Raw genomic sequence first — 26,950 nt, 5'->3', positions numbered from 1 at the left:
TCAACTGATCTTACTGCATTTTGCACTCGCTATTGAAAGTATAATTATAACACGCTAATTTGTGAACTAGGAGCAGACGATCATTGAGAAAGTTCTTTTATGATTCTTTTACAACTTTAATTTGCGTTTTTGGAAAACATCACACTGTTCGTTCCACGGTTGTGCTGGCCTTCCTGCGTCACTCTCTCCGGATTATTCTGTTGTATCTTCTGGGAACCACACCCACCCCCCTCCAGTCTACCCATGTTATCGTATCATTCTCACGTGTCTGTGATATTTGCTGTGTCATTCTGATACGCTGTGATCCTCGTGGCTATGAATGCGCCAGATTAACCATATATACGAAGGGCGAAGGAACGGAATTTATTACTTCTTTCTCTCTTTCATTCAGTTGTCTTATATTATGAGATAACCTTTGTGGCTTTTACTTGGAACTACACGTATGTATTAGACCAACATTATGCTAGAAATCTAGGTCTATACTCCGGATATGAAAAAAATACGGAACTGTTTTCACTCATGCATATTGATCTGTGGCAACATTTTCCTTCCTGGCACCATGCCTATCAGTGGTTCGTCACTTCCTGGCACCATGCCTATCAGTGGTTCGTCACTTCCTGGCACCATGCCTATCAGTGGTTCGTCACTTCCTTACTCATAGTGTTGAATCAGTACGTCCGTCGGGAGTTTTTTCTCTCCTTTTTCTTCTTCTTATTTACTTTCCTATCTTTCCGTAATACTTACTGAAACGTGATTTCCAAGCCGAATTGTTCATATGAGCTAAGATTCTTTTGTGGTGCCAAGTGAACGTTTTTTGCATTTTTGCTATACTCGGAACATGAATCAAACCAAGATCAGCTTACACTTGAAACAAATTTGCGTCAAGTCATTAATATCATTGATAAATCGATTACATGTATAACAAAGTAGCAGTCACCTCACTGATGTCAGGCTTTATTTGTCAATTTCAGGTGAGAGGAGAAGGAACAAGTGATGAAGAGACGTATATCATCATGGTGTCATTGTTAATGAAGACGATCGTTGAGTGAACGCCCATCTAGCTCTGCCATTCTCTGAGATATTACAGCATGGTGATGAACACTCTTGTTCTGGTAGTGTGACAGCCGCTTCCACACAGATCCGTCCCATCTAGATCCGCCTTGGCCGTGGTCACCACACTCACCATCCTAGCACAAAGCACGTGTGCCTATAGCAGCACTGTCAACACACGTCACCATCAGCACGTGCACAGCGCCAGAGCCAAAGCAAGGCACACACCACGGATACAAACCATGTTGACTGGTACCACCCACCGCATGAATTCTCACGACCACCACCGCCACCATGCAATGAGCTCCAACGATCACACACCCCACCATCATCATCCTTCCCACGATATGCACGACATCACCCCTGACCCCCACGTTGCCAATGACCTTAGTGGTCACCATGGTAATCACCACGGCATGCATGACAGCAGCCTTGACCCCAGCGGTGCCAATGACATTGGCGGTCACCATGGCAATCATCTTGACGCCTCCTCAGGACACGATCATGGCACCATGGGCCACCACGGGATGGGGCATGCTCAGGTCAGGCCAATGTTCTTATCTTGTTTTTGACATATTTGGTGAGATAGAAACGCCACAAATGTAAATTGAATAAACAAGTAAAGGAATGGATTGTTGAGCTTACGTAGGTATTTGCAGTAAGTAAATAAGTTTCGTACACTTCAAATCTTCATCAGAGCAACGGTAAATGATATGGTTTGTGTCAATGATAAAGTGATACATTACCGAGTTCAACTGCCCTAAATGTGCCACCGCTAGCGACATTTCTATTACGACAAGAACAAATCAATGCTATCAGCCTACCATGCTATGTAAACGACAGAGTGTGGTGTGATTCAGTGACCGGCAACTTGTTTGTTTGCAGCCGGTGTTCAAATGGGTGACAGATGTTCCAGTCCTCTTCCAGCACTGGACCACAGCCACAATTCTCGGTCAGTTCACTTCATGTTTAGTGATTAGAGATCATTTCATGTGTTTAGTTATCTGAGATCGTTTCATGTGTTTAGTGATCTGAGATCATTTCATGTTTAGTGATCCGAGATCATTTCATGTTTAGTGATCTGAGTAAATTCCATGTTTAGTGATCTGGACAAGTGTTGGATCGACTCTGCTTCTTCTATACATCTTTCATCTTCTCACATTGTTTCGCTGTCAGGGCAGTGTCATGGTGCACTGGGCTATGCTGAGAGGATTGAGTATGTATGCAGGCAAATGTTCGTACAAGTGGACCGAAAGTGATACTTACACTGTAGCGGGGCATGAGAGCAGAAGATTGCGTACACGATGATCAGTGAGAGGGAGGGGTTTCCACAATGAGGAAGGTGTACAGGGGCTGGCAATGCGGTGGGCTTTCCCCCAAGATGCTGTTGAATTTGAGTATTTAAAAGGATTGTTGTTGTTTTGTCTCTCCTTGAAAAAAAAGAACATTTGCAAAGTGCCCCTGCATCCTGTCCTATATACTTTTTTTTTCTCCAGACATTAATCCCCCAATTGTCGTTCTTTAAAAAACCGTATACATAGATTAAAGAATGAGGCACTCAAGATGTCATAAAATATGTATAAATGTGTGAAATGTGTATGTTTCCACAGAGCTGGCCCTGGCTATGTTGGCTGCGGCCGCTTTGGCTGCTGCTTATGAGCTGCTGAGACACTGGCTGTCCACCTGGGATAACACCCCACGCTCCATCTGCACTATGCCACAGTGAGTGGGTCTGTCTTCGTGTGTGGAGGGGGGGGCATCTTCATACCTGTTGATGGTGGTAGATGTGATTAAAGCCTGCCATGTCAAAAACTCATGAAGGTACTGCAAAAGTATTAAAACAAAAACACATTGCATTCATATCTGATCAGTGTGTGTTGAGCACTCTTTGGTTTTACGCTAATGAGGACGGCTTGTGCAAAGATCAACATTCTTCATTGACCAACATGTACAACTCCAGGCACGCACTCCAATAAGGATGTGGTTTTCAATTGGACTGTAGCATGTGATTTTTAATCTAGTCCCTCGGCGGATTTTCTCATGAACTGTTAATGCTTAGTGAAACTTCTATCACAGACTTGTCATAATAGTGCCTCTGCAATGTTTGTTAATCCAGTTTGATCTCTAGCTCTGTGATGCCCTCGAATTGCTATGCTGTGCTAACTTGGTTTTCCTGTCCCCAGAACTAGTGTCTATTTGGGACATGACGTGGTTATATGCTAGGACCTGTAATTCTGTAACACTGTTCCGTTTGTCTCTACAGGTGGAAGCGTATCTGCGTGCGCAGCTTTCGGTCTGTGATGCACGCGTTGAACGCAGCTGTGGGTTATGTGCAGATGCTCTTCGCTATGACCTACGACCTCCGCATATTTGTGGCCATCATCCTGGGCAGCGGTCTGGGCTTTTTCATCCTGGGACCTTACTTCCGCCGCATCACCGTTAGGAGGAAGAGGGGGAAGTCTGGCAAGGGTGGGGGGTCCCAGGCGGTGGGAGGGGGACTCGCTGCGGATGAGTGTCAACACTTTGTGCAAGAGGAGGGCGGCAAGCAGGACAGAGAACTGCACGACATAGAGGAGGATGACACGGTGGAGTTGGAAACCCAAGCACTTGCACCGCTCGACAGAGAATCTGTCATATGAAGCAAGTGGACAGTTACTACATTTTATACTTGCTGGCGTCTCTGCTTAACTTCACGTTTGATCACTCAGAAGAAACAAACAGGGCAAACTTCTTCACAGTGCTCTCAGAGGAACGGACATTTTTCTTCTTCTGTGTTCCCAGGGAACATACATTTAAACATTTACTGGCATGTCTGGCTGACAGAGAAGCTAAAGGGACGGCTTCAGACCTGTGTTTGAGTGGAATGGTACTTTCTTGGGTAGCGGCTTGCGATCGTCTTTGAGCATTCTGTTGTTTCTCCTTCAAGTCCTTGGGAGAGTCATTAACAAAATTAACAAAGGTGCATGAAAGAGACAGCTTGAAAGTAAGTGTGAGAGGGAGACTGCTGTATCACCTGTCAATTGTAGAGTTGTGTTTGTGACGGGGTCTGGCTGCTGCTGTGTCCGTTCTTGGGAACCTTTGCGTACCTATATCAGTTTTTGCAGGGCTAAGAAATTAGTTCTAAACTCTCAATCCTTTTTGAATAGCATCGCCTCCAAAGGTGATTGTTGTGCTTCAGGCATTCCGTTTCATAGGGATTGCTACACCTGTGAAGTGACCGTCATGATTTAGGTTCTGTTGAGTTCCTGGAATCAAAGATTCCCTCGTCTCTCTCACACACCCTGTATTTTTCTAAAGCACGCACCTGTCACTGGCTTTGAGTTCCTGGAATCAAAGATTCCCTCGTCTCTCTCACACACCCTGTATTTTTCTAAAGCACGCACCTGTCACTGGCTTTGAGTTCCTGGAATCAAAGATTCCCTCGTCTCTCTCACACACCCTGTATTTTTCTAAAGCACGCACCTGTCACTGGCTTTGAGTTCCTGGAATCAAAGATTCCCTCGTCTCTCTCACACACCCTGTATTTTTCTAAAGCACGCACCTGTCAATGGCTGTTGAGTTCCTGGAATCAAAGATTCCCTCGTCTCTCTCACACACCCTGTATTTTTCTAAAGCACGCACCTGTCACTGGCTTTGAGTTCCTGGAATCAAAGATTCCCTCGTCTCTCTCACACACCCTGTATTTTTCTAAAGCACGCACCTGTCACTGGCTTTGAGTTCCTGGAATCAAAGATTCCCTCGTCTCTCTCACACACCCTGTATTTTTCTAAAGCACGCACCTGTCACTGGCTTTGAGTTCCTGGAATCAAAGATTCCCTCGTCTCTCTCACACACCCTGTATTTTTCTAAAGCACGCACCTGTCACTGGCTTTGAGTTCCTGGAATCAAAGATTCCCTCGTCTCTCTCACACACCCTGTATTTTTCTAAAGCACGCACCTGTCACTGGCTTTGAGTTCCTGGAATCAAAGATTCCCTCGTCTCTCTCACACACCCTGTATTTTTCTAAAGCACGCACCTGTCACTGGCTTTGAGTTCCTGGAATCAAAGATTCCCTCGTCTCTCTCACACACCCTGTATTTTTCTAAAGCACGCACCTGTCACTGGCTTTGAGTTCCTGGAATCAAAGATTCCCTCGTCTCTCTCACACACCCTGTATTTTTCTAAAGCACGCACCTGTCACTGGCTTTGAGTTCCTGGAATCAAAGATTCCCTCGTCTCTCTCACACACCCTGTATTTTTCTAAAGCACGCACCTGTCACTGGCTTTGAGTTCCTGGAATCAAAGATTCCCTCGTCTCTCTCACACACCCTGTATTTTTCTAAAGCACGCACCTGTCATTGTATTTTTCTAAAGCACGCACCTGTCTCACACACCCTGTATTTTTCTAAAGCACGCACCTGTCTCACACACCCTGTATTTTTCTAAAGCACGCACCTGTCATTGTATTTTTCTAAAGCACGCACCTGTCATTGTATTTTTCTAAAGCACGCACCTGTCTCACACACCCTGTATGTTTCTAAAGCACGCACCTGTCACTGTCGTTGTGTATTGTCTTCACAGTGAATACATTCCAAACCTAGATTCTTTTGGAGTTCTACCATTGATTTCCCTTGTAAGATGTGTATTTGTCCACACGAAGGGAACAACAAGGGAAAGCACCCTGCCTGCAGGAATCAGAGTGTGTTTGTGTGTGTGGGTGTGTGTAGTGTGTGTGTGTGTGTGTGTGTGTGTGTGTGTGTGTGTGTGTGACAAAGAGAGAGAGAGAGAGAGATGTTCATGTCCACAAATAAATCCATGGGTACACTGGCACTATCTGCATTTAATGGCAGCTATTACATAACCGCACCATTTTACTAAAAATCTGTATTGGTATTTGTTGCGCTTATAATTATGTAATATGATGCATTTATATATCAAACATGTTTTCTTTGTTATGAACTGCTATCTTCTTCTTCTTCTTCTTCGTTCATGGGCTTAGACTCCCACGTTCACTTATGTTTTTAGCACGAGTGGATTTTTACGTGTATGACCGTTTTTACCCCGCCATTCAGGCAGCCATACGCCGATTTCGGGGGAGGCATGCTGGGTATTTTTGTGTTTCTATAACCCACCGAACTCTGACATGGATTACAGGATCTTTTCCGTGCGCACTTGGTCTTGTGCTTGCGTGTACACACGAAGGGGGTTAAGTCACAAGCAGGTCTGCACATAAGTTGACCTGGGAGATCGGAAAAATCTCCACTCTTAACCCACCAGGCGGCAGCGACCGGGATTCGAACTCACGACCTCCCGATTAGGAGGCCGACGTCTTACCACCACGCCACTGCGCCCGTCTGAACTGCTATCAATCTTTGCATTTCCGTTCTGACATAAGGGAACAGTGAAAACAAAGTACAAGAGTAAAATATTTCCTAAAAGTGGATTAACTGTTGGTTTGATAGCGACATCATACACTTTTTGGTGTTCAATGTATTTTTTGAAGTGTTGTAATAGTGAAAATAGGGTTCGTTTTTTGTTGAACTATGACAAATACAATTACATGGCTGTACATGTATATTACAAAATATAATACATCTTTTAGTTTTTACATGTGTATAAAATTCAACCACCAGTCTATTTTTTGCACCAACGTTCTGTGTCAGTGTATGTATGTGTGTTTTAGTGAACGGACAAACACAGTACACATCACATTGCAATAATCATTTATTACTGGTTATACATACATATTAAGTACAAAACATGGCATATGCTTCATTCATGCCCCTTTTTGCTTTGCGTTCGCTTATACTTCCCAGAAGCTTACGAACACATACACTACACCTAGTTTGTTCTCAAAACTTAATTGTGGAATAAACAACAACCAACAAAAGAAAACGACCCACTCAAGTATAACACCAGAACTGAACTATCATGTGATTGTTTCACTTTTCAAACCTATCTTTTCATCACAATATTATCACATGAAAAAGACATGTGAAGTTAATATTTACGTAAACTATGGCCGTTATTGTTTAACTATGTGTTTGTGAACCCACACCTTACAGTTTAAGCTTCAACCAGACTGCAGAACCATAATCAGACAGATACTGTTTATAAAGTATGGTAAAACAATGATTTCAAAGAGAGGTACAGCCTCAAAGCACACATCATTGACTGAACTTGTGAATGGTAAACACTGTGATGGGAACTCACATTTATCAAAATCAGACAATTGACTTGAGAGTCCTGCTCGCTCTAATATAGTCAGCTTCTTCTGACATTTTCCTGTGCTGGATGATTCAGCAAATGTATCAGGAAATCAATTTTCAATTCAGAAATTCATGATATCCTGCGTGGGAACTTTTAATACAACAAATGATTAAGTACAAAGTATATGAATCAACAAAGAATGCCAGCGTTAACACTCTCATACCGTTTCTGCGATGTAAAATAAATTATTTAACGATAATACATCAGTGAGGTGAAAACACTTCTCCCTTCAATCCTACATCAAAAGAACTTTCCTCCACAACCAATATATCTATGTGACCCATCTTCATCAGACATACGAGAAACAGGCAGTACCCATCTGGTAACACTTTCAGCGTCAAACAAGCACAACGAAACAAGAAACACAAAATTTAAACAAAACTTTGCCCACGGAAACTGCCTTAAAAAAAACAGTGAAAGTTTGGGGGTAGGAACAAAATTATGCCACCAAGTTCCTGAGATGGATAGGTGGGGGGAGTGGGCATCATTTAGAAAAAAAAAAAGAAAAAAAAAACAGGTGAAAGATGGGAGGGGGAGACAACACCTACTGGAATGTAAAAGATTAATAATCATAATTTCCTTCTGGATCTGCGCAGCACAACCCATACCCATAGCTTATCAGACTTTCACTGTTGTTATCAACATTGAAAACCAGCATGTTTTAATGCTGCACTTATCTAGGTTCTAGGGTAACACTCTTAGTCAATCTGAACTTATATCTGACTTCCTGGATGTTTTATTTCAATCCATCTCGGGGGATCTCAAGGGATTGAAACAGAGGCCTAGGTTAAAATGGCACATAACAGAAGTAGCCGCATGAGACAAAAGCTGTCCTACCGACAATTGTTTGCAAACCTATGATACACTTTCATTACGGGTCATTCACTGATTCAGACTGCCCTGTTAACTGGAGTACAACACAATGTTCTTCTTACAAACCCAGCGTATACAGAATGCAAGCATTCAGCATTTAACATGAATATGCAAAATCTTGTAGAAAATAAAACACAAAATACTGAAAATCCATCCTTTTCAATTCCTTGTTATATAATTTATGCATGTTTTTTTTCCCAACAGCTGCCTAAAAACAACAGCAGAAGGAAATGTATTAAACAAAAATACCAGCCCTGAACATTGTTCAGGTGTAATCTGTGATAAAAATCATACTGCAGATACAGAACCAGAAACTGTCTGCAGCGTGTGTTGGTAGTTTCTGAAAGACCTTCTCAGTGGGTACTACTGATCACTATGTGCATCAATCACAATTTCAGCCGACTCTATAGCCCACACGTGAGAAAACACTACTGTTATTAACATTAAAAGCCATAAAATGTTTTCCTCACAATTAGTGTTGAGTAACACCTAACACATTTGGTGGATTATCTCCCTTCCCCTCTACTTTGATTTTCCCCTGACTTGACAAAATTTAATAATGTTTCTGCAGCTAACTACTCTATACCCTTTAACTCTTGCCAATAAGCACATCATTAAGTTATTTACACCAACTGGCTTATCCTGTGACGCATGTCAGCCCTAAACTTGGACACGAGATGACAAACGTGCCAGGCATGCAATAGATATTTGTGACGATGAGCATGAAGAAAGCTGGGTGAAGTGCTGTGTAACAAGCCGCACAGCGTGTGTAGAATGAACTGGATGGTTACGCTGTGAAGAAAAGTGTGTTGCTGTAAGCTGGTGGTATTGTCTCTCACTCGTACACTGTTTCACATTACAAGCCGTTCTCCATCACTTTCACAAAATCTGAAACAGACAACAAACACCAAAGTGTGAGTCAATAGAAAAACAAATAACAAACACAAAACTGTGAGACAACAGAAAAACAAATAACAAACACAAAACTGTGAGACAACAGAAAAACAAATAACAAACACAAAACTGTGAGACAACAGAAAAACAAATAACAAACACAAAACTGTGAGACAACAGAAAAACAAATAACAAACACAAAACTGTGAGACAACAGAAAAACAAATAACAAACACAAAACTGTGAGACAACAGAAAAACAAATAACAAACACAAAACTGTGAGACAACAGAAAAACAAATAACAAACAGATAACAAAAATAAACCAAGTTCATCGAGAAAGGCCACACAACAAATTAATCCCTTTTCAAACTAATGATATATTTGCCCTTGTCAGATCATTCTTCCGAGTTCCCCATTACTTAGACTGTAGTGCTTACAGAGAAGCAGAGCGCCAAAGTACAGGGAAAGACCTGTGACAACAGTTTCATTCAATGGGGTCAAATTTCATCAATAGTCTTGACATCCCCTTTCAACACCACACATCAGTGAAAAGCCCTGCACATGTAGTTTACATACTGCTCATCCACAAATACATATTCTAAAGTAAAGGGGAGCAACCCATCAAAACCTCCCAAACCACCTGAAAGGATTATTTATACCGTGAACGTTAGCAATCTTTTCTGCGGTTGTTTTTGAGGGGTAACTTATATTTTTAATGTATTTATTTACTTTTTTTGTGTGCAAAAGTCCACTGATATTCACTACCAGGTTGACAAGTTCAGACTTTTAAACCCAAAGAAACCCTCTTAGAATTTTCTTGGCCGAAACTGACCTAAAGAAGACAAAAGTCAGTAAGTGGCATTCAATATACTGGAATTAAGATGTCCATGCAGTGATATGCATGAAATGCTCCCTGACTCTGTAAGGTAATGAATCAAATGTGACAGGGGAGGCTACCGCTCCTTTCACAGCAGACTCTGCACCCGAGTTGTTGGCCTTTAAGTCAACACCGGTGGATTGTGGAACTCTGTTTGTGATGGGGTCTGGTGGTTTCCGATTGTCTGTATGGTCATGGAAACCTTCGGGTTTGCATAACAGTTTTTATAGGGCTAAGAAATTAGCCCTAACATTTTCAATCCTGTTTGATTGCACTTGGCCTCCAAAGGTGATTGTAGTGTTTCGGCACTCGGTTACACAAATGAAGGAAATAATTTTCATGTTGTGCAATTTTTCCAATTTGCCATCTTTTCAAACCTCGTTTCGCTTATGATGTAAGAGAATTTACTATGGAAGATAGGGTCCAGAAAAGACATGATGGTTTGTTCAGTCAACGTTGTTGTGATCGAGTACTGACTGTTGTAATTAACTTGACCGTCCCCTGTGATGTCAGCTTTGTGATCAAGTACTGACCGTTGTAATTAACTTGACCGTCCCCTGTGATTTCAGCTTTGTGATCAAGTATTGACCGTTGTAATTAACTTGACCGTCCCCTGTGATGTCGGCTTTGTGATCAAGTACTGACCGTTATAATTAACTTGACCGTCCCCTGTGATGTCGGCTTTGTGATCAAGTACTGACCGTTGTAATTAACTTGACCGTCCCCTGTGATGTCAGCTTTGTGATCAAGTACTGACCGTTGTAATTAACTTGACCGCCCCCTGTGATGTGGGCTTTGTGATCAAGTATTGACCGTTGTAATTAACTTGACCGTCCCCTGTGATTTCAGCTTTGTGATCAAGTACTGACCGTTGTTATTAACTTGACCGTCCCCTGTGATGTCAGCATTGTGATCAAGTATTGACCGTTGTAATTAACTTGACCGTCCCCTGTGATTTCAGCTTTGTGATCAAGTATTGACCGTTGTAATTAACTTGACCGTCCCCTGTGATTTCAGCTTTGTGATCAAGTATTGACCGTTGTTATTAACTTGACCGTCCCCTGTGATGTCAGCTTTGTGATCAAGTACTGACCGTTGTTATTAACTTGACCGTCCCCTGTGATGTCAGCTTTGTGATCAAGTACTGACCGTTTTTTGTGGTTTTTTTTCTACTCTTCTCTCTCTCTCTCTCTTTTTTTTTTGTATTTTTTTTTGTATTTATTTTATTGTGTTTGTTTCATTCTCTTTTTGCTTGTCCCGACGCTTGTTCCTTCTCCCAGTTTGCTCCCACGCCGCCCCGTCTCAGCACTCACTGCAACATCCACCCCTGAACTTCGTTCCGCCGCCAGACTTTGTCGAATCAATGAGCCCCCAGTGTTGGTCAGACACCTGGGCACCCTCACTAATTTTACAGACACTCCAGGGAAGGATGTCAGGCCGCTGCGGTAGGCTACCCTCGGAAGATGACACTGCACTGCTGCTGAGTCACTTCGATGGTGTTCAGTGTGGTCCTGTTCCTGGCCAGGGACACAGGCACCACTCCCTACTAAGTCCTCTACTTACGACACTGACTGTTGAGTCGCGGAGCCAGACTGAGTGAGCGTCTCCTCAGAGAGCAGACCGCCACTGTGTCCCTCCATCGACCCCCCCGGAGCATCCCAGGCTGGCAGCAGAATATTCAGGGATGGCTGGAACAAGAACACTGGGACCAAGGTCACCATGAGAGCCCTGAGCAGGAAGGGTCACAAGAATCGAGACAAGTTTTTTTATTTTCGCGCTTTCTGAGTCAATCGCATTTGTGAAGTGAATGACACTCGGGTGTGTGATCCCAGCCTTCCCATTCAGGCATGCTACAGGCCAAAAATGGTTTTACCTGAAAGAAGCGTGCAGTGGCAAAGCCACAAGCCCGAGCCTGCGTAGGAGGCGACCCAACTAGGGGGGTCCAGGGGCATGCCCCCCTGGACAATTTTTCAAAAAACGGTTAAAATCTGTGCAATCTGGTGCATTCTGGGCATAATTTTCAGGGCTGTAATAGTGTTGTGATCTTGTTAAAAATCCCATTTTAGCCTCCCCCCACCACCATTCAACACACCTCCAAACTGGCGAAAACAACACTACTGTAGACTAGTATGTATTCACCAGTGCACTGTACTACAGTAGTGGTGTTTTCACCAGTTTGGAGGTACACATGAAAAGGGTTTAGAAGCCACAAAAGCATTGAAAAAGGTTACTGCAAAAAAACAAATGCAAGGAAGAGTAGTCACTCACAAGTCAAAGAATTCGTTCTTCTTCGTGTCAGCCTTCTTTTTTTCCGGCGGGAAGGTGTTTTCAAGCCAAGCCCACTCCATTTGTTCTTCACGCCAGAATCAAATGGTCCCGGCGAATTTCTCTCTACAATATCTGGGCGAAACATTTCGCCAAAAACGACGGCCTACATCCGCAGAACTAGATTGGGAACGTTCTAGATTCAGAACGGCAAGACCAAAGACGGGCAACGCGCGTGCGCTGGCTTCATTGAGACCGGCGCCCGGTCGCATTGCGCAATATTCACACGGATCGTTTTTGCGGAAATTTTTCAACTTCCCCAGAATAAATTTGACTTTACCGGATTTTGAAAACGGCTTTACCGGATTTCAGGCAATTCCCGGAAAAGTAGCATGCCTGCCATTGGAACTTTAGCACTTCCACTCTGGGTAGGAGACGACCGAAGCTCGAAAAACCCACGCACCCCTTATGGGATTCGAACCACGATCTCCCGGCCCGCAGTCCGATGCGCTAACCACTGCACCACGAGGGCCAATAGTACTGACCGTTGTAATTAACTTGACCGTCCCCTGTGATGTCGGCTTTGTGATCTAGTACTGACCGTTGTAATTAACTTGACCGTCCCCTGTGATGTCGGCTTTGTGATCTAGTACTGACCGTTGTAATTAACTTGACCGTCCCCTGTGATGTCGGCTTTGTGATCTAGTACTGACCGTTGTAATTAACTTGACCGTCCCCTGTGATGTCGGCATTGTGATCTAGTACTGACCGTTGTAATTAACTTGACCGTCCCCTGTGATGTCGGCCTCACGGATCATCTCATCCACCTCCTCCTCCGACAGCTTCTCCCCCAGGTTGGTCAGGATGTGTCGCAGCTCGGATGCGTTGATCATCCCGTTGCCCTCCTTGTCGAAGATGCGGAAAGCTTCACGCAGGTTCTCAGATGTCTCAGGCGCAAACTCGTACTTTGACACTATGGCGTCCACTTCTTGCAGAGTCAGCGACCTCTTGCCTGTGACGAAACAACAGTGGAAGAACTTGCATTTACTTGTATGGGGAAAAGTTATTATTAAGTCGTTGTTATAAGTCCACTGATGGTCGGTTGTATGTTGTTACAGAGAGCGTGACATAATGTAGAGGTAAGAAATACTAAGAAATAGAAGGAGGAATTATCCGTCAGAGGAAACTGGGTCGTATTCGTAATGTCGAGGGAGCCATAAAATAGAATCACACATAGAAACAGCTATTCACAACACATCCACACAGCTACTCATAACACACAAAATTATCAGAATATGAAAAGTGTAACCGCACATCAGAAATCCAGATTTACCTACAGTTTCGGACCACAGACAATCACATACAACAGTTATTGTGATGCCAAGAAAAATATTTTGCACAGAAACAATAGAAAAGTAACTTTTCACTGGAAGTCTGAAAGTAACAAAAATTCCTTCTCACACCACATACACAGGCACGCACAAATTGTACACAGAGACTGAGCCAAGCCTCAAATAATAAACGTTATTTGTGCTTTTGACCAAAATATGACATTTTACACAGATCACACAAATATGCACTCTTTTGTAGTCTCAGCTAGCTGCCTAAATATGAGTAGGACTCCGACATCACATGCCTCAAAGAGGGAAATCCAATGTTCAATGGATACATGATAGTATGTACAGTGGAACCCCCTTCAAGACCCTCCACTTAACTCTTCCTTTCAAGACCCTTTTCTCAGACATTCTCTTCATAGCCTCTGTAAATTCACCTCCATTTTAGGACTCCCTCCTTTTGTTTTTCTCACATTTGTGGAGGTCTGAAATGGGAGGTTGGACTGTACCAGACATGATACGTGACTGATGAGAGCAATGACTGACCTCTGTTTTCAAACTCTGTGATGAGAGTTTTGAGCTGTGACTCGGTGGGAGCCCGCCCGATGGAGCGGATGACGATGCCCAGCTTGTTGGTGGCGATGGTGTTGTCTGGAGAGCAGTGCATGGTGAACGCCTCCTGCAGCTCTGCACAGCGCAACATTAACACTCTACAATATCACACACCAGTTACAGTGCAACATTAACACTCTACAATATCACACACCAGTTACAGTGCAACATTAACACTCTACAATATCACACACCAGTTACAGTGCAACATTAACACTCTACAATATCACACACCAGTTACAGTGCAACATTAACACTCTACAATATCACACACCAGTTACAGTGCAACATTAACACTCTACAATATCACACACCAGTTACAGTGCAACATTAACACTCTACAATATCACACACCAGTTACAGTGCAACATTAACACTCTACAATATCACACACCAGTTACAGTGCAACATTAACACTCTACAATATCACACACCAGTTACAGTGCAACATTAACACTCTACAATATCACACACCAGTTACAGTGCAACATTAACACTCTACAATATCACACACCAGTTACAGTGCAACATTAACACTCTACAATATCACACACCAGTTACAGTGTAACCTTAACACTCTACAATATCACACACCAGTTACAGTGCAACATTAACACTCTACAATATCACACACCAGTTACAGTGCAACATTAACACTCTACAATATCACACACCAGTTACAGTGCAACATTAACACTCTACAATATCACACACCAGTTACAGTGCAACATTAACACTCTACAATATCACACACCAGTTACAGTGCAACATTAACACTCTACAATATCACACACCAGTTACAGTGCAACATTAACACTCTACAATATCACACACCAGTTACAGTGCAACATTAACACTCTACAATATCACACACCAGTTACAGTGCAACATTAACACTCTACAATATCACACACCAGTTACAGTGCAACATTAACACTCTACAATATCACACACCAGTTACAGTGCAACATTAACACTCTACAATATCACACACCAGTTACAGTGCAACATTAACACTCTACAATATCACACACCAGTTACAGTGCAACCCCCTTTTAAGACCTTGATTTTTCACATTTTCTGTTCATAACATCTGTAAATGTAGCCCCATTCTAAGACTCCCTCCTTTTTAAGACTCCCTCCTTTTTAAGACCTTGATTTTTCACATTTTCTGTTCAGGCTTAAAAAAAAAATAGGAGTGGTTACGGTAACCCGACCTACCCTATTTTTAGGGGCCGACCCTATAACTTTTTATTACATTTGTCAAAACAAAACAAAAACACACACAAGAAAACGAGTGCAGAAAACGCAATGAAAGCGAAAGCGCCCGAGTCGCACACTTATTTCCCTGTCAAGTAGGTTTAATTTGTACACATTAGAAAAAAAAAGTTTTAAAAAAAAAGTGATTGCCTACCTTCCTACCCTATTTTTTGGGGCTATGTTACCGTAACCACACCTATTTTTTTTTTGGCCTCATAACATCTGTAAATGTAGCCCCATTCTAAGACCTGATTGTTTCAGCTGTTTGGAGGTCTTAAAAGAGGAATCTACTGTATCACATCTTTCCACCAATAGACGTATCACATCTTTCCACCAATAGACGTATCACATCTTTCCACCAATAGACGTATCACATCTTTCCACCAATAGACGTATCACATCTTTCCACCAATAGACGATGTTCGGATATAACTCTGTGGGGTTTGTATGGGTTGTGAAAGAGTGAATGCCCTTTCTTTTAGTGAGGCAAACAATCATATATATACAGTCTACTTCGTTTATAACGTCGCCGGATATAACGTCACCCCGTTATATCGTCACCCAAACACCGGTCCCGGCTCAATTCCTTCTTTCCAAGACTATTTTAACCTCGGATATAACGTCACCGGATATAACGTCACCCAGTTATAACGTCACTCATCCATGTCGGTTATAACGTCATATCAATCCCCATATGCAGCAGTTTGCATGGTGAACGACTGTCAAGGCATGTTCATTTACCCTACACGTGTCACAAGTTTTGTGTGTTAACGGTATTCAAGTTTTTCCGTTTTCCCGTTGTTAGAGGCCCAAGGAAAACTAGGTTCAAGGCATAATCATTTTTGCTGCATGCGTTTTGTGAGTTCCTGTTCTATGTTTTTAATCAAAAGAAAAATGTTTTATTTCATTTCGTTTTGTGAGTTCCTGTTCTATGTTTTTAGTCAGTAATGAAAAATGTTTCATTTCATTTCGCTTTGTGAGTTCCTTACTTAGGTTCCTCAGTGTTCTAGGTTTTTAATTAAAAGAAAAATGTTGCATTTCATTCGTGTTGTGAGTTCCTGTCTTGGTTTTTAATAAAAATAAAAAATAAAAAAAGTTTCATATCGAGCATACATGGTTACTCCTGCGCGAGCGCGTGCGAATGGATCTGTCTACTTCTGTCCTTCAATCACGCATAATTATTATTAAAAAAAACTCGATTATTGAAATGACGGTAGGAGAAGGTCGAGAGGATGAGAACAGACTACGACGTTTGTTTGTTTTTTGGTCCGTAGTATACTGACTAAAACTGCCCACGACGAGGAGGCTGAGCTTCACTTTCAACTGGGCGTTGTCGACAGGCTGAGTAGGTCGCTCAGGCTAAATTGTAAAGGTAAACACTAAGTGCAGTGAACCGACAAATTGAGAAAAGTGATACTGCACTCTTAAAGCACTTTTATGACTCTACTTGGAAAGCCATGGACGTTATATCAAGTGACTTTATAATGATAATAATAATACAGTAGTAGTCTAACGAGTATAAAGTCCCGCTCACTAGATGTGGCCGGAGACGGTGGATGGGGGACAGGGGGTAACTATGAACCCAAAGTTGTTACTACCAGAACGATTTTGCGTAAAGGTGGGCAAGCCACTTTGCTGTTGACGAGAAACGTCTTCGTTAATAATAATATAAGTCAAATAGACAGTAATTACGTATAAGGACCCATGAAGTTCTCGTCATTATATTTAGTCAAGTTTTGACTAAATATTTTAACATCGAGGGGGAATCGAAACGAGGGTCGTGGTGTATGTGCGTGTGTGCGTGTGTGCGTGTGTGTGTGTGTGTGTAGAGCGATTCAGACTAAACTACTGGACCGATCTTTATGAAATTTGACATGAGAGTTCCTGGGTATGAAATCCCCGAACGTTTTTTTCATTTTTTTGATAAATGTCTTTCATGACGTCATATCCGGCTTTTCGTGAAAGTTGAGGCGGCACTGTCACGCCCTCATTTTTCAACCAAATTGGTTGAAATTTTGGTCAAGTAATCTTCGACGAAGCCCGGACTTCGGTATTGCATTTCAGCTTGGTGGCTTAAAAATTAATTAATGACTTTGGTCATTAAAAATCTGAAAATTGTAAAAAAAAATAAAAATTTATAAAACGATCCAAATTTACGTTTATCTTATTCTCCATCATTTGCTGATTCCAAAAACATATAAATATGTTATATTCGGATTAAAGACAAGCTCTGAAAATTAAATATATAAAAATTATTATCAAAATTAAATTGTCCAAATCAATTTAAAAACACTTTCATCTTATTCCTTGTCGGTTCCTGATTCCAAAAACATATATGATATGTTTGGATTAAAAACACGCTCAGAAAGTTAAAACAAAGAGAGGTACAGAAAAGCGTGCTATCCTTCTTAGCGCAACTACTACCCCGCTCTTCTTGTCAATTTCACTGCCTTTGCCATGAGCGGTGGCCTGACGATGCTACGAGTAAAATGGCATTGCGTTCAGTTTCATTCTGTGAGTTCGACAGCTACTTGACTAAATATTGTATTTTCGCCTTACGCGACTTGTTTTTATTTCTTCGGACATCAAGGACAGGTCAAGATCTAGCAGAATATGAATGAACGACAGCCATGTGTGTGTCAATGTGTATGTGTGTGTGTCCTTAAAGCTAATAACGTCGGACACTATAATTAAAGACTGAGATTGTCGATGGAACCAGACGGAGCTTGACACTCCAACACTAGCAACCTGTCTCAGAATCAGCATGTAGCCTACAATACTGTACGTTGATACGATTGCCGAATTTCGGGGACAATTTTTTGTATACAATTTTGTATTCATGGTCTAGCCAGGTTTTGGAAATACGCAAAGAAGAGAATAGTCCACAATTCTATATATGAGGAAGTGAATTAAAGATTATTGTAATAAGTTAGTTTAAAACTTACAACAATATGTTGTTGTGAATTTTTAAACAACACTAATGTTGCACTTTCCATTTCTGCACAGTTTTATTAAAACAGTCAGTACTTTAGAAAGGGACATAACTCTTGGACTCCGGATATAACATCACCCGCGCGTAAAAGTGACGTTATAACCGATGAACCGGATACAGCGTCACCGCGTATAACGTCGCTCAAAAACATCCCCCGAGGGGTGACGTAATATCCGGAGTCGACTGTATATGCTCTTTGTCCAAGTTTCAGACACACCCCTCGCTAGTGACTGGCCTGTGAATTGTTTGACACATTAAAGGCTGCCATACTCGTAGCGTTCATTAATTAATTCATATTGTTTACATGTGCCAATAATGTTATAAAACTGTACCTAAGGGGATATAATAACGATTGGCTGTAGCTTTCGAACACAGAAAAAACAAGAAATTCCTCCGAGGTAGGAAAAAAACACCCCCGTCAAAGGGAAATAACCTTCTCGGTTGGTGGCAGTGAGAATGGTTATTTCCCTTTGACCATTAATATGTCCCTCTATAAGTCCTTGTATAATTTTAATCCACCAATAACTCCCTAACCGTGTGTTTGACTGGTCCCAATTTTTGTAAGGACCGTCTCAGGAATGTATAGAACCTGTTCACCAAGTTTGGTGACGATCGGTCCGTTCATTCTTGAGATCTATATGCGAACACAAACAAACAAACAAACAAACACATCGACCGAATCCTATACACACCCCTATACCGGGGGTGTAATTATTTCAGTATTGCAAAGTGGTGTTGATAGTGTCGAATGTAAACAGAACAGTCTCAAACGCCATCTTTGGTTTACGAAACGTCACGAAGTGACGTCAACGGTCTAAAAATAGCCCAAGTCCTGGAGAACTGTTGCTAAACAATGCAATAAAAAATTAATTATTTCTCGTAATTGGTAAGGACTTCAAACCTAAAACTTTGCAGGAAGCTTAATTTATACATCCCCGCAACGATGGGAAAAGCCCTGGAAGTAATTAAACTAATTAAATAGGACTATGTCAGCCTTTAAAAGAAAGAATATATTCACTCTTTCACAACCCAAACAAACCCCAGTTATTTTCGGAATTTGTTTATCGGTGGATTTTCAAAGTTCTGAGATCACTTTTACTCTACAGATCGCATGATGTGGCATCATCTTTTTCAACAACAAAAATGTCCTGCATATTGTAGAGTTCACCTTTTTTTTTTTTTTTTTTTTTTTTTACAAATTCATGATGTTGATGTCATCCCACACACCCAGCTTGTAAGCAAGGGTGGGCACTTGTTGCAAATGTAAAAAAAAAAAGGGGGGGGAGAAGGTTAAGGCTGTCCCTGGGCTTGGTCCTTTCCCCCTGCCATGAAAAATGGTCAGTCTTTTGACGATTGGAAACAAGTTCAGACGTCAAATGGCATCCCAAACGAAGAGCTTGTAGCTAAACACTTTCAACATTTGGATCATTTTTTTCCCACTCATATAAATTTTAAAGAAGTTAAATGACCTGAAAATCTGTGTTTTACTTTCACAGGGTTATCACCCCCCCCCCCCCCCCAAAAAAAAGTGTTTGTTGACTTAGTAATATCAGCTTAGCTACATGTACATGTATGTATAGCATTTGACACTATTCTGATAATACATACCTTCCTTTTTGTAGGGTTGTCTTGCCTGAAAAATGTCAGAAATTATGATAATTAAAAGACTGAAGTTGTCAAACATTACTGAAATGTACTGGCAGCTCAATAATACATCAAAGACATGTATGCACAAAATATGAAAATGCAGGAGATAGAAAAATCCTAGGACAAAATTGTAGCAATGATCAAGAGACCTCGCTCCATCCAAACAAAATCAGACATGACAAAAGTGATAGCAACATCTAAAAATAACTTTAGGATGAATGAGTTGCCAAACCAGTGAACCTAAATTCGAGCAATTACTAATACTATTCAACCAATCACTGAATAATTTTTGCCTGGGCTGTATATTTATTTATATATATATATATATATATATATATATATATTTAAGACACTTGTGTGGACATTTTCAGACTGAAGCATCCACCAACATACATGATCTATATTTATGTAGATGCTCTTCATGATTTAGAGATTTGCAAGTGACCGGTTAACGATCATATACATGTATACATGTACATCAATTTTAGTTTTGAAAAAGATCTAAAAGTCATATGTTTATTTCTTGACCTTAAATTCAATGTACAGTATGTCTAAACCTATTTATAAAAGAAAGAATTTGTACAGTGTTGCTATCAAGATTTATGCCACAAAAGAAATCAAAGCAGAGTATTAAAATCCAATGGTTTACCCCAGCTGATATTTTGAGGTAATTGTGTTCAACCCAAGGGCTCAGATGTACAGTAGAACCCTGCTTTAAAGACCTCCACAAGTCTGAGAAAATCACCTCTTGAATAGGAGGATGGAGTCTGAAAGGGGGTTAAATTAAGAGGTTGTGAACAAAAAGTCTGAGAAAATCACCTCTTGAATAGGAGGATGGAGTCTGAAAAGGGGTTAAATTAAGAGGTGTGAACAAAAAGTCTGAGAAAAGATGGTCTTTAAAGGGGGGTTCCACTGTATTGATTTTTCACCACAGCACTACACCCCATGAATCAACAATGAAGTCAGTGCTCCTTATGCCTGTCACTGTGGCTTGAGGGGTTTAATCAGCAACTAGACCTCCTAGGTAGCTGCAGTCAACAACACTTGATCTTTCAAACTGACACAGTGATAGTGCTACTAGTCCTGCAATGATTTACCGATAGACCGGCTGTGTCACTAAATACTTGATGATGTTTCCTCTCCAGTGGTAGTCTAACCTAGTAACTGAACAGTATAGCCAACACTGCCTCTCTGAACACACACAGGTGTGACAACATTCCATGCAACCTCTGTCATACTCATCTCTCATTCTCTGACTCTACATCCAACATCTGTCCTTACACTTACAGCAACAACATCCCGCTCAGTCTGTAAGCTATTGGACTAGGGGTGGGAATGAAAGCAAGATGACACGCTCGGGAAGCGCTAGTCAGTAGTCAGCCATGATTGTAGGAGGGTAAGCACCTGAGGGTAAGCACCTGAAAGGTGTGTATGTGTGTAAGTCAGGCGACAACACATCTACACCAGACATTCCTTGTCGTCGCACTACACAAACCATCACAGCGCACTTGCCCAACATCGTACACACTACACATTATGGCGGATAGGACAGTGAGAGGTAGGACAGACAGTCAAGCAGACGAACGGGTGCGAGAAGGACTGAAAAAACTCACCATGATGTTTGTAGGAAATCGCAACCTGCCACTCGTCGCTTCCGCTAACCGCCCTCACTCTACCTGCCACTCGTCCGTGACACGCCTTGTGACGTCACCACCCTTATTCGCACAACCAATTCGCACAATTCGTGTGTTGTGTCTCGCTATTTCAGGCTAAACTGCCGTGCTTTTTCGCTGCGCTCAACTATATTTACCCGTCTTGTTCGGGTCTCACAACGTCCATATTTTGTAGATGTGATAAGGTTCAAATGAGTCAACAGCCGGGGTTGGAAATCGGTGGGAAAACTTAGAATGAAAATAGCTTGCATTGTCGTGCAAATAGGGTTCAAGTGAAGAAACCGGTTCGGGTTTGATTGAAATATCTGCAGGTGAAAATCACGGCGACTTTTAGTGCTTGTGGGCCGGGTGGGGGAGGAGGGGGGAGAGGGAGGTTCTGGTGTGTCGCAAATTACACAGTTGATGATGTTTTTTAGGCTGTTCCAGTTACCTGACAGGTGTGGAAAATATTTCAAGTTTTTAACCCCAAGCCCGGCGCGGTCAGTGATTCTGAGTTACTGACTAGGGTTGTCAATAAGCAACTCTCTCTCTCTCAGCCTCTCTGTTTAGTGTTTATCTTATTTTTTTTCTCGTTTCCTTCTGTCTTTCGTTTCCTCACATACATAATGCGTACAAGCCTGCGTTGAGCGGCCGTCCCTCGGTCGGTCGGTCGATCGGGTTGCATAAAAACAAACACTTTTGTAAACTAACTCTATTATCTCTTTAAAAAAAAATATATATATATATATTGATTAAAAAATACGAAAAAAATGTGGCTTCTACTCTCTACAAAAACAAGAAATAATATTAATTTTGGCCTCAGGATTTGTGTTCAAAATAGAATAATAAAGGGATCCTTATAGTGGAAGTAACTCGGACAGTAACAATATAGAGTATCAAAGTGGTGTTACTTCCCTTGCACCGGAGATGCCATTTCTTTGCATTACCAAAACCAACTTGAGGCGGCATAGAGAGAGAGAGATCAAATCAAATCAAATCAAATCAAATCAAATTTTATTTTACGAGGGTTGTGGCATAAGCAATATAAACTAGCTTCTTTTCAACCAGCACTCGCCCAGAGAGGGACTATTCTAATCTTAAATACATATACAAACGTAAAACAATTACAAAAGATAAGCATGACAGTAAAAAATAAAAAAAAATAAAAAGGCAGAAAAACTATTCACAGGACTATATACACGTTGTAGGCTATACATACATTCTTGCGTTATGAAACACTGATGCTTTATTGACGAGCCGCAGGAGCGGCGAGTCATTGTATGGTCTGGCTCGGGAGCTGTCTGTGGAGGCTGCGTGCTATAATCAGCTGACCTGCTGCACGAGCAGTCACTGCAGAGTTTTGAGATAACTTTGTAACACGTTTTATTTTATGCTCCTCAAGAATACAACTTTGGGCAACGTCCCACGTAAAACTACACGCAACAAGGATTCAGTAGGTACCAAACATGCCTTGGTCAGAAGTAGAATGTAAATGAATCTTTATAAAGAAGTAGGCTACTTCAAACGACAGCCACAGCCACGGTTGGGTTCTCAAACCGATGCGACTCTCCGTCATATCATACACGTAATCAATCACATAGATGACTAATAAACATGTAAACTACATGTATACGTCTATGGTCGGACATAAGAAAAGAGAGCTTCCCCCGGGCCTGTGCATGTGTTGTTCGTTGTGCGTGTGTAAACTGATGTACACAACAAACTGACCACAAAACTGAGACAGACCTCTTTCGCTTCAGTCTTGCAGAATTTAAAGACGAATACAGGTAGAGCGTGCATTACTAACTGTTTGGTAAAAGTATCAAACGTTTCTTTTCATAAATAAGTGGCAGGCTTACAGGAATTACTTTGCTTTCAACTTTTGACTCGAACAGCAGACGATGAATACCTGCGCATGCGTACACAATATCAAAGCGGATGTAGAAGACGCGACCTATGCTGGCATATTGTTGGTGTCCATTCACATTCTCATCTTGATGATTTTTCACTGTATACCAGTTTGGTTCTTCATGTACATGTTGCATTATGATGTTTTTTTCATATTAAAATGTATAGTTGTCATGTCATGTTTTGCACTATTTTCCACTTATTAAATGCAATTGTTGTTATTATCAATAGCAGGGCCGGACCAAATGAGTTGTAAGGGGGGGGGGGGGGTTCCTCCTTTTTTGGGGGGGCAAATCAGCGAAGTGGCGAAGCCACAAGCGCGCGCCTGCAAAGCTGTTTCAATAAAACTGTTTCAACTTGTCCAGATTATTCTGTTTTGATCTATCATTTGTGATTATTTTTTCAACAATAGAAGTGAAATTAATGTTAAGATCATCCGCAGGTACATCAATGACAGAAGATTTTACGGTTTCTGTACGTGTCAACTGGTTGATCACTTTCCAGATGGCTTTTGAGTTTTGTTTCGTATTTGATGCAGCGAGCTCACGGTAATATTTTTTATGGACGTTACTTCGTTTCTCTGCTTTCTGTACTCTTCTTCTCTGCCATTACGTTTAAGAAAATCGCGGTGATTAATCGCACATTGAATGTCGTGTGTAAGCCATTTTGGTTTTGGGTGTTGCTGCACACGAGAGGTTCTGAATGGTGCATGTTTATCATATACTTTTATGAACAAGTTGTACCATAGTTCAAATGCTTCATCGGGGTCAGTATGATTATAAATTATTGAAAAATCTGTACAACTTAAATCAGAAAGGAATGATTCTTTATCAAGTTTTGAAAATAGCCTATAAGTTATGAATTTATGCTTTCGTTTGGGGATTCTAACCCCTTTTTTCGACCATGTGAGGCATATTGGAAAGTGATCACTACAACCAATACTTGGAACTGAGGTTTCAATAATGTTAGCCTGGGTTGACACACATAGCCTATATGGTCTATAAGCGTAGATGAGGTAGCTGTAACTCTTGTTGGAATCGTTACTAATTGTTGTAAATTATGAAAGGATAACTTTTCCATCCAGCACTTGTTGGGTTTCAGAAGATCAAGATTAAAATCGCCCAAAAGTATAATTTCTCTGGATTCAAGGTTGACAGCGTTCATCATATTATTGAAATTATCAAACCAGTTAACATGTTCAGCTGGATTCCTGTAGCAGAAACCGGTCAAGACTGGCGCTGATTTACGCAATTTTAATTCCAGCCATATTGTTTCAACCGAATGCTGCTCTAAGTGATGAAGTCTATGAAACGTTAAGGACTCGTGGATATAAACAAGCAAACCAGTTTCTTTTGTTGATGATGGATCTCGACGTACGACATTATATCCTTCAATCTTAACTTCCACATCTCTGATATTGCTGTTAAGTCTCGACTCAGAGAGTCCAAAAATGTGAAAGTATTTGCCTGAGTTGAGAAGAATAGCTGCTACCTCATCAAGCTTATTTATGGCATGATTAATATTCAAATGTCCAACTCTTAGACCGTCTTTAACAGGCCAGGAATTCGTAGATACAGTCATGGACTTATTAAACAGTACACAATGAAAACTTGACAATCTCTGTAAGAGAAAATGAGTGAGTAGAAATCTCGTAGAATACAAAAAAACAAAAAAAACAAAAAAAAACAATACAATAATCTAGAAAACAAAGTTTAAAAAGAAAAACAAAGATGTATGCACTGTAAAGGCAGGAATCTGCAAGAAATGCACAAGCAATTCGATAAACTCGATCGTACTTCAACCGTCACAGAAAAGTCAATTTTCCAATGCTCCAAGGCGCTGGTGGTAATGCTGAAGAGTTAGCGGCAATCACAGTACAGACACGGATTGACCGACACAACATTTAACTCGCACGTATTGAGTACAAGTCATGCGCAGTTGAACCTGCCAGGCCAATTATATGCTTGTCACAGGTTACGTTATGATCGCTAAACAAAGAGTACTCAGTTAAGTTATTGTCCACAATACTTTTTCGCGAAAATACGGATAATTGAGCGAAACACACTGATAGTTAGGTACCGAATATGCGTACCATTCACACAACTGATGAAGATGATCACTGTCGCTTGGTGGACTATCCTAGCGGTAGTCCGATGAACTCACCAAGACGATGTTCCAGCAACAGACTGGTTGAGGTTGTTGTAGATGCAAGAAGTAATTCCACAGTGCAGGATGCCAGGGTGGAGACATCATAGGTGGTGGAAGAGGGCGGTGCAGAGGGGCCATTGCGTGCACCCCGTTAGCTTGCAGCGGCGACATCATGGGGTGCGCGTGGCCAGGGAAGGCAGCCATCCGTTGAGGAGGAGGCGGTGACCAGGCATGGTCAGCAACCCAACATCGGCGTGGCGGACAGCTGACAATGGAGGTGGCAGAGTGTAGATTGACGAGAGAGAGAGAGATGATAATTAGTTTTAACGTCCTCTTAGAACCCATTGGCCTATCTTGGGACAGGTAGAGTTGATATGCTTTATGGGGGGACAGGACACTGGACAGACATGCAAACAGAGAACACATATGATCGTGTTACAGATCTGGAAGTCTGTTGTTGCGATATTTCAAAATGGGGATGGAAGTAAAGATTTTGTTGGGGTTGTTGCCATAGTGTACGCGAAATATAGTTGGAGTGGAGCGGTTTTGTAGGCTTATTTGCTTTTTGACTCACATGCGAAGCAAAAGTGAGTCTATGTACTCACCCGAGTCGTCCGTCCGTCCGTCCGGCCGTCCGTCCGGCCGTCCGGAAAACTTTAACGTTGGATATTTCTTGGACACTATTCAGTCTATCAGTACCAAATTTGGCAAGATGGTGTATGATGACAAGGCCCCAAAAAACATACATAGCATCTTGACCTTGCTTCAAGGTCAAGGTCGCAGGGGCCATAAATGTTGCCTAAAAAACAGCTATTTTTCACATTTTTCCCATTTTCTCTGAAGTTTTTGAGATTCAATACCTCACCTATATATGATATATAGGGCAAAGTAAGCCCCATCTTTTGATACCAGTTTGGTTTACCTTGCTTCAAGGTCAAGGTCACAGGAGCTCTTCAAAGTTGGATTGTATACATATTTTGAAGTGACCTTGACCCTGAACTATGGAAGATAACTGTTTCAAACTTAAAAATTATGTGGGGCACATGTTATGCTTTCATCATGAGACACATTTGGTCACATATGATCAAGGTCAAGGTCACTTTGACCCTTATGAAATGTGACCAAAATAAGGTAGTGAACCACTAAAAGTGACCATATCTCATGGTAGAAAGAGCCAATAAGCACC

The 26,950-nt window shown here is 41.5% G+C and overlaps 2 protein-coding genes across 6 annotated transcripts in view; one reads left to right on the top strand and one right to left on the bottom strand.

Annotated features, from left to right (window-relative positions):
* The window catches only part of LOC138953768 (uncharacterized), a 29,041-nt gene extending 23,794 nt beyond the window's left edge, over positions 1-5,247 (top strand). For all 5 annotated transcript variants that reach the window (XM_070325678.1, XM_070325676.1, XM_070325675.1 and 2 more), the window contains 4 exons: positions 972-1,592; positions 1,936-2,002; positions 2,661-2,772; positions 3,314-5,247. In XM_070325678.1, the coding sequence (XP_070181779.1) occupies positions 1,293-1,592; positions 1,936-2,002; positions 2,661-2,772; positions 3,314-3,689 (855 nt within the window). In that variant the 5' untranslated portion in view covers positions 972-1,292 and the 3' untranslated portion in view covers positions 3,690-5,247. The remainder of the gene's footprint in view (positions 1-971; positions 1,593-1,935; positions 2,003-2,660; positions 2,773-3,313) is intronic.
* A 1,494-nt stretch (positions 5,248-6,741) lies between these two features.
* LOC138953770 (calmodulin-beta-like) lies at positions 6,742-21,811 on the bottom strand. The gene is made up of 5 exons (XM_070325679.1): positions 21,670-21,811; positions 20,018-20,042; positions 14,092-14,232; positions 12,981-13,223; positions 6,742-9,061 (listed from the first exon to the last, which is right to left on the bottom strand). Exons 1-5 carry the CDS (start codon positions 21,670-21,672, stop codon positions 9,030-9,032), a joined length of 444 nt encoding a protein of 147 aa, XP_070181780.1. The 5' UTR covers positions 21,673-21,811; the 3' UTR covers positions 6,742-9,029.
* Between the last annotated feature and the right edge of the window lie 5,139 nt (positions 21,812-26,950).

This window comes from Littorina saxatilis, linkage group LG17 (assembly GCF_037325665.1).
Source record: "Littorina saxatilis isolate snail1 linkage group LG17, US_GU_Lsax_2.0, whole genome shotgun sequence".
Taxonomy (NCBI): domain Eukaryota; kingdom Metazoa; phylum Mollusca; class Gastropoda; order Littorinimorpha; family Littorinidae; genus Littorina; species Littorina saxatilis.
This window is presented reverse-complemented; position numbering and strand designations above follow the sequence as displayed.